The sequence below is a fragment of the Pectinophora gossypiella genome, chromosome 9 (assembly GCF_024362695.1).
Source record: "Pectinophora gossypiella chromosome 9, ilPecGoss1.1, whole genome shotgun sequence".
Classification (NCBI taxonomy): Eukaryota; Metazoa; Arthropoda; class Insecta; order Lepidoptera; family Gelechiidae; genus Pectinophora; species Pectinophora gossypiella.
This window is the reverse complement of record NC_065412.1, coordinates 9,847,021-9,863,076: the sequence shown is the minus strand read 5'-3', so window position 1 is coordinate 9,863,076 and position 16,056 is coordinate 9,847,021. Positions and strand designations below refer to the sequence as shown.

Sequence of the window (16,056 nt, the reverse complement as noted above, 5' to 3'; positions counted from 1 at the left end):
CATCATAATGAAAGGGTTCAGATAATTTTGCCTTTATTTATTACGCAAACGGACGTGTTAACTTTCCGTCACTGTAATTTTACTTTGGCGTTCAGTTTGTGGTCAAGGGAAAAAATAAATTGAAGTTTTTTATGCAGGCATAATTGTCTCAACGCAAAAGAAAAAACTACTCGAATGATGTCATAAACTTCTCTTCAGTAAGTAAGTACTTAAACATATTATTCGTAAAATTCATAAAAAATAATTAAAAATAATTATTTAAAGATAACTTTTATTTTTGAACAGCACTCAAACAGAAATCCAAACCTCAAAAACAGACACTTTACAAACAGGAACATTATGTGAAAAGTTTAGTTTTCCTTCTCTCTTTCTCTATTCACTTTTTCTTCTCGCAAGTCTCGTTTTAAGATGAAGCATAATCTGAAATAAATAATTTAAATATTAGTGTCATCAAGGATTGAAAGTGTATGAATTTATAATTACTTTTATACAAACAAAAAATAACAAACGCGTAGTCAGTAAGGATGGGTTCATTTATTGTCGCATCTACTAAAGAAAGAAATAAAGAAAGAAGAAAGGAAAGAAGGAAAGAAATAAAGAAAGAAAGAAGGAAAGAAAGAAAGAAAGACAGAAAGAAAGAAATAATTTAAGACACCACAGACACAAATGAAATGCATGGTTAATGGTTAATTCATTTGCCAAATCAACAACAGGATTAACTTAGCACTGTTGTATACAAAACACACTCCCCCAGAACACTTATAATTTGTCAACGTTATTCTACTACTAAGCTGACACAATAATGCAATATAATTGATATTTTGTAACTGCGGTAGTGGACTCACTTCGGGACCCAGAAACCGACCACGCCGGTGTGGTCGACGACCTCGACCCCCTCAGAGGACGCCGTGAGCCAAGGTTTGCACTCAACTGGGTACCCTCAGGCGAGTTGTCTTAAATTTTGTATCCAGCGAGAGACCTCCGTGCTCCCCATTGTTCCGGCCAAGTACTGAATGCCAAATGCGGCAAATTTACAATGTTACGTTTAAAAGGCAGAAGACCTGTAACGTGACTAACCTGAAAGTAAGGAAGTAAAAGATCTCCACCGCACTGAGGATGGAGAAGCCGAGGAAAAGACCAAGCAGGCCACCACAGTTGGCGAGGAAGTCTGTCACGCCGAACAGCTCCGATCGACGCATAGAGACGAAACGAGGCTCCTTGAAATATAACTCGATTTTTGATATGTTTAACCTGCATCAAATGACAAATTGAATATATTAGCAACATAAAGGAAATTTGATAACAAAATGTAACAATTTCACGGTACTTTTTTCTTCATTTAAACTTACGATGAGTAGTAAGTACTGGTATTGTGAATAGCCTCCATGTTTTTTAATAAACTTTGTATTTTAAAATCCGTCTTCAGAATTTCAGCATCGTATTGCACACTGTCACAAGAGGGCAAACACTGACATGCACTGGCATTGATCCCGTCTACATTTGCTTCTAATTCTGCTACCGATAACTCATCTGAAAACAAAATATCTATAATAACATAATATAAGCTCGACTTTATCCCAAAGGGAGAGGTATATTTATCGCAAGATGAACTAAGTACCCACATCACCGTTCTTTCTGTTAGAGCAACGTGATAGGTGGTGAGCCGTATCGCCGTCGAGCTGTGTTAATTACTTAGTGAAATATAATAGTAAATACTTAAATGATTTTCTCATAGAAGGACTGTCTGTTTAAGAAGCAAAGGTAGTTACCAAGCGATTGCTTCATGCAGGATGTATCCCAATCGCTTACACATATCTGTCGACTATCGTTATCTGAAAGATAAAGTTTTTTTTTAATATTATTAATATATTATGTACAAACATTACAGAAATCAATGCATGTGGTTTTGCAACCATTAAATATAACGTAGTTTACGATTATCTGCTGAATTTCTCAAAATCAACACAAATATCTTACTTACGTGGCATGTGGTACCAAACACAATTACATTTTGAGAAAGTGTGATTAGACCGACATTCCAATCTACAGTTATTTGGGGTGTATATTCGAAAGTATCGTAGTTGCCGGTCCGACGGAAAATAGCACTGACGTCTGAAATTACAGATGATGCAATGACAACAACACAACAACAACAAATAAAGTTAACAATGATGTTGTTGTTGATTTTAAAAATGGTGCTGATTCTGGCGAACAAAAGTTAATTTTAATTTAGTTTGACCGTTTTAAACATAAAAATAAACATAGACATAGTGTGGTGTTTTAAACATAGTGCTGGCATTTATTTGGGATAAGTAGAAAAAGAGATAGATACTAAATTAAAATTAAGTTCGTGTCCGTCTAAATAAATCTTATTCATATTTAAGAGCAACGATAGTTTTAAAGTAGATAAGTATATTTGCTTACAACAGAAAATTGCTGAAAATGAAAGCTAAAAGTCTTTAAGTAAAGTATTTAAGTCTTACTGTTAGAATTTCAGTGCGAGAAAAACACTTGTTTGCAAATACAACAAGTCGCAATATTCTTATATATTTTTTGACAGAAACTAACGGAGTATATAAAAAAGACGATTCTTATATTTAAGAAAGGCATTTCTTCATACATATCTGGTGAGTATCCTTCCAAGCTATCTGATGTCATCACCATACTAAATTTGAGGGCTATTGAAGAAACTTGGCCTGGTAACGCTGCATAATAGTACAATGAGGCTTGAGGAAGATCGGCCGGGTGTTGAATGTATATCTGTGAACAAAAGATATATAGATAAATACTTTATTGAGCACAACAGGAATATGCATGCAACATTCATGGATAATATAGAACCAACTAGTTCAGTTTATTGAAGACATTCAATTAACTCCCATACAACACCCATACCTGCGAAATTTGATAATGTGCTAATTATTATAGATTGGTTAATGAAATATGTTTTTTAACTATTATTACTCGGCCCAGTTATTGACATTTTTCACCCAATTCACACAATTTTTTAAGGAATAAAAATTAAACTATTGTAAATATGATGATTAAGACCTTATATCCACTCCCAATAGCGTTACATAATCCATCACGATCCAATGGATTTTCTGCTAGGTATACCATTAAGTCAGGGTCGGCGATATTTTCCTGAAAAGCAACGTAATTTGATAATGAATTTGTCTTTATCCTTTTTTTGGAAAGGAGGTAAAAAGAACGGTGTTACTACCAAACAAATAAGCTGGAAGAAAATGTGTACCTCCCGCTATTTTACTTTTTATTTTTTGTTAACATCAGTAGAGACTTAATTTAAAAATTCCAAAAGGCAAAACGTTTTCATGTTGGTTCGCAAAATATTACTAGTCGCCACCGATAGCGTGGCGTTTGGTGAACAACGTTTAGTAGTCAGTATACTTTTACATAAATCATTATAACATAGTTTTTTTTCAACTCACCCTTCCTCGCCTAGGATATGTGTCACTACTATAGCCTGTGTATCCACCTTCTATTGACCAATTTTTGCTCTCTCTTGTTGATTCTAGATAATGGTAATCTTGTTGTACACTAAAACATCATCATCATCATCAAACGTCATAAGGTAAAAAAATACAAATTTAATTTTACGGATATTACAATTATTAAATATATTTTTATTCGATTTATGTTACAAGTACTACATATCATCAGGCGTGTATCTCCGAAGGGGTAGTTAGAGATATAAAGTATATACACCCACTCCTTGCCAGCTATGTTTCACTACCATGTAATAGAGGCCGAGCTTATGAAATATTTTAAATAACAATAAGTAAAATTATCAAAATGAGCGTTATTACTTTTCTTGCCGTAATATTTCACTTGCTGCTAATGCGTTAAATGTGTAACAAACGCCATCACTGGTTATTACTCTTTCGAAAGAATTACACGGTTCTCCTCGAAACACACATCCAATGATTACGTCTTCTTCAGTTGGGGCAACCTGCAATATCGATTTAAGTACATTTTAGGTATATATATATATTAATCTGAGGCAAATATTGAGAGTTATTGAAGACAGCAGAGGCAAGATGATTGAACACTTAATAAGACTCAACGAATTTATTACAAACATCATAGATGGGAAGCTACAAGGAAAGAGAGGAAGGGGAAGACCAAGGAGAGCTTATATGAAACAAATTAAAGAAAAATTAAGCAAAATTAAAAATTTTGAAAAAACCCACGACGGTAAAAATCTCATCGAAAAAGAATAAAATAACTCAAAACCCCCGACTTAACCCAATTATTATGTAACGAAATATTATATTAGACTTAAAAATACTTTCTAAAAAGAGTTATTATCTCGAGACATCGGTAATAGATATACTTAAGTACCTAAACAATGAATATGGATGTTTACAGTTTTTTCCTAACGTGTCTGTTTCTCGAAAATATACTTAAATGTAGCGATAATAATTTTTCCATAATACATAACCGAGGAATATCCGTCGGGGGCTGCCATTAACCCAGCTAAAGTTTTTCTAGTGACGTGAATACAATTATTGAAGAATTGTAGATGTTTAACGACGACATAAAATACACTTATGAGTATGATTAAATTTTTGTTGAAATTTCATATAGAAAAGGCAGCCCCCGACGGATATTCCTCGGTTATGTATTATGGTAAAATTATTATCGCTACATTTAAGTATATTTTCGAGAAACAGACACGTTAGGAAACGTAATTACTTAATCGACGTAATTACGTGTAATCAATGGAACCGAAAAAAAAAACGCCTGTCAAAAACAATTAACTAATAAAATCTACCCCCCCCCCCCCTACCCCCTCCGGTTGATTGAGGGGAGGCCTGTGCCCAGCAGTGGGACGTATATAGGCAGTTTATGTTATGTTATGTTAATAAAAACTATTGCAAATAAATTGCTTTTATAAATTGAAGAGGCGTTTCGGATAATATTTATTCTAAACACTAATATTGTGGCGCCCCCTAGTGAGTTACAGACATGACACTTGTCTAATAACATGAACTCATCAAACACAAACCCGTTATTGAAAACCGCATCAAAATCGGATTATTAGTTTAGAAGATAATTAATAACATTTCTTTGCACAAACGCACACACAAACATCTCTCACCCTAAACGCATATACCTGCTCCGTTCCGTCGTGGGTAAAAAGGTAAACGTCGTGTTTTATAAGGAAGTTAAAGAATTGGCCTTTGATAGTCAAGAATGGAGAATACTGAACCGACATGAGCGTGGCTCTTAAATTGATGAAGATGAATCTGATCAATCTATCTATACAGTCTGTATCAGTGTGCATATACAGCGGATTGCAGACTTCGACGCTCACGGTCTGCTCAATGCTCACGTCTCCTCAATTAGGCCACATAACAGCGTCCCACGGTGGGCTGAAAATCGGTTTTTCTGACGGATATTGCTTCTATTAACTATTACTATACACAAAAATGAAACCTGAGATATTTCTGCACGAAAACTAAGGAATTATAAACGAAGGAAAGCCGATTTTAAGCCCACCGTGTGTCATGCCAACAAGGATTCGAAGTGATCACCATGGCCAAATTATATGGTAGGTCGTCATCATCATCACAGTCTTTATCTATCTGTATCATCAAAATTCCAAAATAAAAGTGCAAAAATCAGTCTCATTCATTCCTTTTCGTACAGGTTAACAATGTCATCAGACAATTTGTAGTTTGCCTCGAAGTTAGGCACCAACCTCTTGGCCACCGATTCGTTATCACCTCGGTTTACCTGGTTATAGTCTCCGCTTACATGGAGCAACGTCATAAGGTATTCCGGTAGAGATCACGTTCAAGAGCTCTAAATAGTTACCAATCATAACTTACTTCAAGAAAATTTTCGATCATGGAACTGTTGCCTAGATCTCGAGTAAGGTCAATCTCAGCAACATCTTTGCCACATAACATGTCAACATCGTCTAGTTTTATCCAAGACTCCCATTGGCTCGGTGTCGGATCTGTCCTGAAACCGAATAGCTTAGCTTTGAGTATTAAAAAAAAAACTAAATATTTCTTTCTTTCTTTTCTTTAGTATTATTACTTCAAATGATAGCTAAACTAAACTAATGAAAAGCCCACGTATTATGGGATATTATTTATCATTATAAAAAGAGGTATATAATGCGTAAGTATCAATCTGTCTCTTCCGGCCAAGTAGTTAATGCCATTTGCGGCAAATCTACAATAAGTGACGTCAAAAAAAATTATATATATCTGTGGCTATTCTCAAGTCAACACTGGAACGTCGTTCGACACGACCATTCATCACCCAAAAAGCACTCAACAAAGATTATAAGGGCATCTAGACAGATTTGACAAAAAAAAATCTCATACATTGTAGATTGTAGATTAGCTGATTCTTTTTAAAGTTCGTTTAGGTTGTAAATTAAATACACTTCACTTACATAAATCAACGTTTCCCCATCAAAGTAGAAATAGCTGCATGTAACTTACCCATTTTCTTTTAACTTCAAATATTTTTGATATTCATCGGAAAAATTGAAGATCGAAGCCTTAGCCTTCAACTGAGGACAAATAGTGACAGCCGGAAAAGGGACCTGCAATAAAGAATACGATTAAGTAACTAGGTAAGTGCATTTTTCTTTTTTTGTATCAACGTTTAAACGAACGATTGGCATCCCACGAACATTGTACAAGCTACAGATATTCGAATGTTAAAAAAAGCAAATTGTTAAGTGACATTTGTTTGTTTACTTTTATGTGCGTCAAATTGAAATAGGTACAGTCTTTTTAGATGAATTGCTTTTATGTGGCCTTTAAAGACCCCTAGACCACAAAATTAATTATTTCTTTTTATTTTGGTGCAATAAAGTGTATTTGTATTGTATTGTAAAATTAATCTAGATAAAAGAAATGCCTTTCTTCCTTTTTGCAACCTCTTAAAATAAATTGTGTCATTACTCAGGTAAATAAATTGAATTTAAAAAGTACCTATCTTTGAAATAAATAACGTTTAACTTACGTCTCCTACAGGAACGACCCTTTCACTAAAACTGACGATGACAGGGCTGGTCTTCCACTTGATCCAAACGTTGCTAATTAAATAGAAGCACATTCCCACACTCGCCAGAAAAGTCAGCAGCCAAAATGTTCTGTAACAAATTAGCAGGTACCTATGATAATATCGGTCATAAGATACGGTACTTACTTACACATCAAGAAATGGGGAAAGAAGAATTATTTGCTATACAATATAGGTAATGCTTGCTTCTTCCAAATAATTATAATAATTATCATATAACAATCTTCAACATGACGAAAGAATTCTTGACAAAAGAAAAATTCTCACATACTGATATTAACAAAGTATATTTTACTCCTATAAAGGGTGCACTAAATGAATTATTTCTTTTATAATAAAAGAAAACTGGGATACTTACTTTTCAATGAGGTGAAAGGATCTTTCCACGATATACCGAAGACCATGGAGTGTGGAATTCTTAGCGTATTCATATAAAAGCTCGATAAGTAACAATTTTTGACGCTTTCTCCTCTGCTTTCGCGTACACACCTCGCCATAAACTTTTGCTCCATCTTCAGGTGATTTGACGTCACTGGAAAATAAGTGGAAGTTGAGAGTATGGACCTCAAATAGAGGAAAGAGGTAGAGTACCTAGTCCTTACAATAAGCCTCGATAGGGACCTTTAGCAGCTGCATAATAACCCTGACCCCAGGGTTGATGATTTCGGTAATTCACCTCAAAACCCACAAGAGAGAAGGATATGATAAAAAAGAACAAATTCTGTTAATTACAAGTTCAGTCAAATTTTCTTTTTCAATACCACCATCTTCAAGATTCGTAAGTTCTATTTTCTAGTACTCCGTCCTTAGGCATATTTTTTTGCTCTAAAATCCTATCTACAATACTTAAAATATATTTAATAGTTAATAAACATAAACTTTTATTGCTAATACTAGTTATAAGTTTATAATATTCCTAACATATATTATATTTATTTTATAAGTCTGAGTCATTATTTTATTAAATACAAAATTCATGTTATGGAACACGGAGAGTTTTCTCATAAAATCTTTTATTTTAATTTTTTTGAATAATTTTGTATTAGTTACAATACAAACCTACATAAGCTCACACCTATTCACTAATGGGTTGGGCAGGATCACAAGAAATCAGAAAACAACATAAATCCTTTTAAAGGTCCCTAATTTAATTATTTATTTTGAAGATTCTATAATTCGTTTTTTGAAACGTTTTTTTTATGTACAACCAATTTTTGTTCTCATAATTATGTAAGTAATATTTAATGTATTAAGTATACAACAAAGCTAATCTGTAAGTGCACTCGTCGTTAATATTACGTGGTTTTCAAGATTGGTGCTCTTAATAAGCTCGCCTCTATTACATGGGACTTGAACACAGCTGACGACGAAGTGACTGTACTAATATACCATACTAATTTAAATCAAATTTAAAAGGACAAATATACTGTTTATTAGTTATTCCATGATAATTATTGCTTACCCCATTTTCTAAGTTTTCTTCAGTTAAAGCACACTAGTCACTACTGAAGACAATTCGCAACTGCCAGTTTTGAACATTGAGGAAATGTATTTCTATTTAATTAGGCTAATGGTACGTTGTTCATTGTTATAAATTACCTTAATTTGGACTAACGAACAAGGAAGCCTTATGGGACATTTTACATTATTCTATTAAAACCGATTACAGTAAAATTATGTCATGTAAGCGGGTGTGGAGACTTATTAGCCACTATGCAAATAATTAACATTGGCCAAGTGCAAATCGGTCCACGCGCAGTGTAGGGTTCCGGAGCTATCCTTTATAAAGGATATTATAATATGCGAGAGAAAAGCAAGGAGATTTTAATCTGTGTTATGTAACTAAAAACTTCATCGTCATCTCTCAATGGTCCGTTTTCCTTGTTTGAAGATTTGACAGGCCGCAACTTTATCTAAGTATTTTTTAATGGAAATGGAATGTTTATTTGGTCGATTACTCGTTAACTTGTATACCTTTCACAGCTGTGACAGGTTTCTTTCTAAATTCGAACACAACCTTTTTTCGACAATCAGAAGTAAGCACTTTATTGTTGGCTTGTTCACGAGAGAATCAAAACAAAACAACAATAAACTTCTTAGTTTTGAATTGAAATCCTGATACATAGGAATTAGCATTTGATTTCGGAAATGCGATGATTGCCAAAGGCCATAAGAAAATACTGTAGCATCTATCGATACGTTTTTTTTTTTCGTGACTTATTGTAGATTTGCCGCAGATGGCATTAACTACTTGGCCGGACAAATGGGGAGCGCTGAAGGCTCTCACCCGGTACAATGTTTAAGACAACAGGCCTGAGGGTGCCCAGAATATCAATACGAGTATTATAGAATACAGACGCATTTTAAAAGGAAACTGTAAGTGGTATTCCGCTAAACTTAGACTCCTGCGCATCGGATCAAAGCAGTGATTTATGCGGGCACGGATTACTGTGAAATATAGCGCACTAACGAACACACGTGGCAAAACATATCCCAAGAGGATCATTTCAAAAATATACCTCGTTTTCTCCTTATTTTCATATATTATACTTGAAGTTATTTTATAAGAGATATATTTGTCCGGCCAAGTAATGCCATCTGCGGCAAATTTACAATAAGCCCCGTAAAAAAAAATAAGAAGTCATAATTCGCGTGCACATTGGTCCTGTTCATCGGCTTGCCTTTTAAGGGGGTGCCGGTTCGATTCCCGGTACCGGACTTGCACTAATGAGTTAACATTTAAGATCAACTTTCACTAACACAGTTAACTATTGAGCTTTACAGACGGCGTTGCGGTTCACCTTAATAAAATGTAACATTGAAAAAGTTATTGTACCTTGTACGATATATTATAAATATGACTCATATGAAAAGCCCCCAAGGTTGCCTGGCGGAAAATGCTATATGTATATGCAATAAAGAATTATTGATAGAAAGTCAGCTCATACTAGACATTGGAAAATTATTAGATGAGCAGGTGCCATAAGGTCCAAAGTCCAATCAGTTTCTTGCAAAGTAATAAATTATCTGGTTGCACTTAAGACCTCCTGCCGGGTTTGCATGACAGCCGCGAGTGTCGCGAATTATTTTGAGCACTTCGACCAATAGCCTTTTGACGTCCATCTACATAGATAGCATTCGTATCGTGTATTGGTTCAAGCGCTCGATATAATTCGCGCCGAGCGCGGCGTGGTTGTCATTCAGACCCGGCTGGTTACATGTTTCTTCTGTAATAGACCAAAAACACATACAACAAAAACATAAATTTTATAATTATGACAACTAATGGTTCATAATTTCACTACTGTTTACAAATAATTCGCTGGGCTCAGTGACTGCACTTTTGCTCTTTGATTGTACCTTAAAACAATACTTACAAAGTATGTTCTTCATGATTAATATGCACACATAGATTATGAACTTGATTAATGATTTATAAGTTTTCGCCTATTATTTATTGTTTTTGGTCAAGAGTACTCTACGCCGACGAGAATGCATGAAGTCTTTGATGTGAGTGGAAGAAGGAAATGTGGTGGATCGTAGTAAGTGCAAATCCGTGGTATTATTTATAGCATCATTTCTCAAATCGACCGTTGGATAACATCCCTCTCAAACCTTCAAGTAACACTAATGCCGAAATCGTTATCCTCATGAACCAATCCAACACTGAACGAAAAACATTATAAGATCAAAGGCGCGCACAGGAAGTGCAAAGCACTTGTTAAAAGATAATTCGAGCCATAGCCCTCTTGACTTGAGATTGAACACGACTTGTGAATGTAGCCGACGCGACGTGCGAATAAAGTGATTTGAGTGGCTCTTGACTAATATTGTATTTATGTCTGTTTGGTTATTTATTTACACCGTTTGTCGGTTTTGCTTTAGATTCTACTAGGACACCAACAAAATGCTTACAACTGTCAAAAGGGTACCTCATCTGGTTGAGCAACCAATTGTTGCCTGCAACCAAATACCTACCAAATAATTTTTCACTAGTAACGCACCCATGGTGTCCTAGTGAGATAGGGTCCTAGTTGTTAAACTTATCTGCTGGATTGAGAATGGAGAGAAACAATATAACGCATTTAGCTACGTTATCAAACTTTTTCTATCGTGGGGGTTGTGAAGTGGATTCAACAACCCTAGTGTCAGGGTTGAGCAGCCAAAAGCCTCTGGCATGACTCATGTAATGACTATGGTACTTACATCAGTAAGTAGTAACCGGGACCAACGGCTAAATATGCCTACCGAAGCTCGGGTCATCTTACTGGAAACTCAAACTGGAAGATCGTAAAAGTCGTCTTTCTCAGTCAAATTATTTATCACACTATTTATGCAGGCATTCCTCTATTAGCTTCTACCACCGTCCTTAAACTTCGAACACAACATAATTATACCGTCGTTAAAATTGAATAAAATAACGCCTTAAGTATTTACTTCTTTAAACCGGTAAATGGCCTAAAGATTTCAAAAGCAAATTATCCTTAAGCTCATCTAACCCCTCATCAGCTTCCACTGGGATTACATTAACTTTTTTATCAAAACCTTTGTACTGAGACTACCGGTTGTCAATATTATCTTGACCGACATATCTGCAGCTGTCCAATGTTTATCAATGGCGGCAAGTCATTGGATTCCGATCCAGTGATATTAAATATGTAACGATAGCAATAAATTTTTAAGTATAGAAGACTGATAAAGTGGATTTAATGTAACAAAATTTCTCTTCATAAAAAATAGTACTGTACCTACTACGTGTGACAAAAAGTGTCACCACTTCTAGGCTAGAAGTTGTTTGAACTTAAGTTTTTTAACGTATATATTACGAGAAATATTGTACTAAAGAAACATCTTAATCCTGATCTCAATGGTGTAATGGCTAGACGCCTTAACCACCAAATCAGAAGTCCAAGGTTTGATTTGAAAACATAATCTGCAATACATCAGCTTTGTGGAGAATCATATTACTTTAATGATAATAAGATTAATATGTACTCCAAATATTTAGTTTTGTAACTAAATTTCTAAACGTGATTGTCACTGTCACGCGCAAGCTTTCACTAATTGTTAATTTGATATTTTGGAAAATACAGTGCATATCGAAGTACTCTGCGTTTCAATTAATAAGACAATTCAATCTCAAGAAATATTATATACAAAACTTAACACCAAAGAAATTCTGCCGTCTGTACTTGAAACTATAAAACGAAAGAGATACAAACTCAGCTACCGGATAATACTTAACGAATGACCGCGACCGCCGCGCCGTCTGTCGTAATGAACATAATAAATTGACGCTTTTATCGACCCAAATGATAAACTTCTTTTTATGTGTCAATTTGAAAAAATCGAACCGTGACAAGCGTGAGAGGACCTTTTCTCTTAGTGGTGAATGGTGTGATTGATGATTAAAGTGTATTTGATGATGATAATGCTGATGACGCTAACGATAATGATGCTGATGCAAAGCTTTTGATTAACACATGAAAAATGTGGCAATGTGCCCCAAATATACCACTACATTTTGCGTAAGTACCTATTATTATGAATTGATGACTTAAAATTATTCATTGTTTAGACCACTATTCCCTTTTGTACTGAACAGTGTCTCGAGTCATGAAAAGCCAACAATGCCTTTATTCATTCCTCATGGTAGATATAGAAAAACTCTGATTATAATATTAGCCGACAGTAAACCTTATTAAAAACAATAATTCGAAAGTAAAAATAAAAAACGCCAACCCTATCACGCCGGTAGCCGTCCGACCACAAAGCTTGTACTATCTAGATTGACCGTCAATCAATCTCTACGCGTCAATGCGTGCGCGCAAGTTTATTCAACCAATCTTTCTGCAGTGAGCACGTTAAAATCCTACTTTATATGGTTAGTAATAAGAATCATGGAATGTATTTATTAAAGTAAATAAACTTGGTGGGCAAGTCGATCGGATCGGGACAATCGATCGATGTGTTTGATTGACAGATAAAAGAAATCGATGCTTCGTTCTTTGTGTCCATCGATTATTGGACTACGTAATTGGATAGCTCGTGTTAGGGCTTTGTATACCCATTGAAAGTGAAGTTTGGAGTTGTACGCCATTAGTTTTGAACGCAGCTGGCTATTCAAAACTATTTATTTAAATTAATGAAAACGACGTTACATAGACGTTTCTCGAAAAACGCTTCATCACATTTTTATATTTATTTTTTCATTGTATTCAAACTTACTAAATAAATTTCAAAGTATCTAACTTTTCTGATTAGACAAAAACTACTAATTTTTGAAAATTGGTTACTACTTAACAATTTTTAACTACAAAAATTTGTAAATTGCGTTCGGCAATCGATCCCGGCTAATATTTACATCAGTAAGGACTTACTTAAGTACTATTTATGTAGTGGTTAGATGGCCATGTCTAGGGCCTTTGGCAGCTCTAATAATAATCCTGACACAAGGACTGATAAGGTCAGTCATTATATGATACTTTGACACTGTATGTTGGTACCCTTGATCACGCTACATCCATCTTTTCGTTTCAACAGTTTTCCATCGCCCAACGTCTGCAAGAAATAATCTTCCATCATTCTATTTATAGGCAACTCCATCCTTTCCGATATAAAACAGTCGACGACAACCGACAAGGAGACGCCATCAATATACCCTTAAGCAGGGACAAGATTTATTTCTTATTCAATTTAAAACTCGAAGCAAGACGGACTTGTGACGTGTATAAACCATCCTTTGTTGAAAGTTGACTGCGCAGTGTCAGTCACTTTATTTTCTAAAAGGTAAAAGAGTATGGTTACTTACGATTCCGGTATGTCAGGGAGATTCTTTATGTATTTAAAAGACACATACATGGACTTAGACCCGCAGTCTGTTACATTAGTTGAGTTTAGAAACTGGTAGATAGAGCGTGTCTTCGAATAGTTCACAGAAGACAACTTGTTTTTCTTTTGTCGTGATTTCTGGCGGCTTACTTTATTGCACAACGACATATACAAAGGACATACGCATACGAATAAAAACATAAGCACACTAGGCTAGGATAGGATATAGGATTTTCAGTACTTGGGCGGAAAAAAGGGCACACAAGTTTATATCGCCACGTAGAAAAGAATAATATAACAGTTATAAAAATGCATAGGATTGAAATAAGGTCATAATCGTTCGCAACTTGGCTAGGGCTCCTAGCCTAAACTCACCACCACCTACAACAAAATCGCGACACCAACAAAATGTACGCAGTTGACACCTGAGGGGGTTAAAATGGCCACATCGAAGCAATTCGTCTGAGAAAGCAATATGGCAATTTGACATTTGCGCATATAAAAGTTAGTGCACAATGCAAACAATGTCAAATAGCAATATTGTTTTCTTAGATGAATTGCTCTGATGTGGCCATTTTAACCCCCTGGGGTCTTGTTGGTTGCGCAACGCAAGAGACAACAAGAGACATAGCGTTTGTACAACTGCATACATTTAGTTGGTCGCGATATCATGGTGTACTAGTGAGATAGAGTCATTAGATCTGTATTACAACACTTACGTATCTATATTTTGTCTAGTGCATAATAAACTGTTGAACGAAATAACATCGATCCAATTCTACAATTCTGAAATAGAACTTAATAACAAACAAACATAACTTGTGAATTACGACTTAAGCCGTTACGGCCGCGGAATAAAAAAGCGTCTACCATAAAGCACATTTTAGTACGGCGATCAATAATATTTTATAGGAACATTCAATAACATCTAGGACGGGAGTAAGTGAAGCGAATAAAGCAATAATTACGGGACATAAAGAAGATTTACGCGGAAACAGTGAGCCGAAGTGGAGTCCCCCAGACTATAAAATTCGCAACACACGTTTATCTTAAGCCCCATTTCGTATAAACAGAGGAACGGAAATAGGGATGTCGAGGGAGACTTGGGATAAAAAACCGCGTTTGAACGATTGCTCACGACGCGTTGTAGCTCCGTTGCGACGACGGAGCATCAGTTTTGTATACAAATTACAACGACATGGCATGCGAAGTCGACATCGGTATTGAAACAACCCGTTTCGAAGACGAAGCGAAGCGGCAACCATCGTGTGGTATCTCGCTTACTTGTAGGACCTAAATAATAACAACACATTTATGCGCCCAACTGGGCAACCTCAGGCCTGTTGTCTTAGATTTTGTACCGGATGAGAGCCCGGCCAAGTATTTAATGCCATTTGCCACAAATCTATAATAAGTCAGTCAAAAAAAAAACATACAATGCATTCAGCTGCTTGTCTTCCTGGACGTGTAAAGCACGGCAAATCTTCGAGCGGTTTGTACTGATATCGTGATGGTGGTTAGTGGTTAGCTACCAGTTTGTAACATTACAAAGGCGAATTCACATGGATAATGATAAGTGCGTCAAACCATCACAGTATTGTGACTGAATGCTCGAAATCGCTGTTTATGCAAGCCTTGAACGAAGTAGTTTATCAATAATCAAACTGTTTTAATATCTATCGTTATTTCAGCAAATATTTCCTCAAGAACTTGAACAAAAGCTAATCGAAGTTTTCCATTTTTTTTTATTAATTTCTCGTTCTCGACCGGTAGCCCTGCGCAAGACTGGCATATATCTTAGGCGGCAATAAAATAAATCTGGCTTGCCTCCATAATAACATTCAGTGCTGAATTATTTTCTAATCTGGCGTCGGGAAGCTAATAGTTAGCACGTGTCGGAGTGTATTCCGAGTTACAGCTGAAAACGGCTAAGAAAAACACGAGGTTATTATGTCTCGCCCGGATCCCTCCTTAATAATTGTCTAATAAATAAAAAACGAATCTTCTTTCTTTAGGGGAACATTTGGTGCACGCTCTCATTGTAGGATTCAGGAGTGCATTTCTTTCTTTCTCGTAACCATTTTCGTACAGAACTACTTACTTTCATTTTTCTCTTGTACGTGTATCTTAACCATATTATATTATATCAAGTCA

General features: G+C 35.5%; 1 protein-coding gene across 2 annotated transcripts; it reads right to left on the bottom strand.

Annotated features, from left to right (window-relative positions):
* Positions 1–254: 254 nt before the first annotated feature.
* On the bottom strand, positions 255–13,576 carry LOC126369636 (pickpocket protein 28-like). 2 transcript variants are annotated; one of them, XM_050014163.1, is made up of 14 exons: positions 13,452–13,576; positions 7,430–7,603; positions 7,012–7,141; positions 6,483–6,586; positions 5,856–5,991; positions 3,828–3,970; positions 3,450–3,558; positions 3,052–3,144; positions 2,621–2,760; positions 1,982–2,112; positions 1,770–1,832; positions 1,350–1,530; positions 1,078–1,251; positions 255–420 (listed from the first exon to the last, which is right to left on the bottom strand). In XM_050014163.1, the coding sequence occupies exons 3-14, from the start codon at positions 7,102–7,104 to the stop codon at positions 351–353; spliced, it is 1,437 nt and encodes a 478-aa protein (XP_049870120.1). In that variant the 5' UTR covers positions 7,105–7,141; positions 7,430–7,603; positions 13,452–13,576; the 3' UTR covers positions 255–350. The 2 variants fall into 2 exon arrangements, with proteins under 2 accessions (XP_049870120.1, XP_049870119.1); XM_050014162.1 differs by lacking the exon at positions 13,452–13,576 and adding an exon at positions 8,534–8,587.
* Between the last annotated feature and the right edge of the window lie 2,480 nt (positions 13,577–16,056).

What these genes read in the sequence shown, in the direction of transcription:
- LOC126369636 (XM_050014162.1), bottom strand. An exon ending in CTATTGGGAGTGGATATAAG is followed by an intron (nt 2,761 to 3,051) that starts GTCTTAATCATC and finishes TTTTGTTCACAG; the next exon opens with ATATACATTCAACACCCGGC. An exon ending in CTGCATGAAGCAATCGCTTG is followed by an intron (nt 1,531 to 1,769) that starts GTAACTACCTTT and finishes TTTTGTTTTCAG; the next exon opens with ATGAGTTATCGGTAGCAGAA.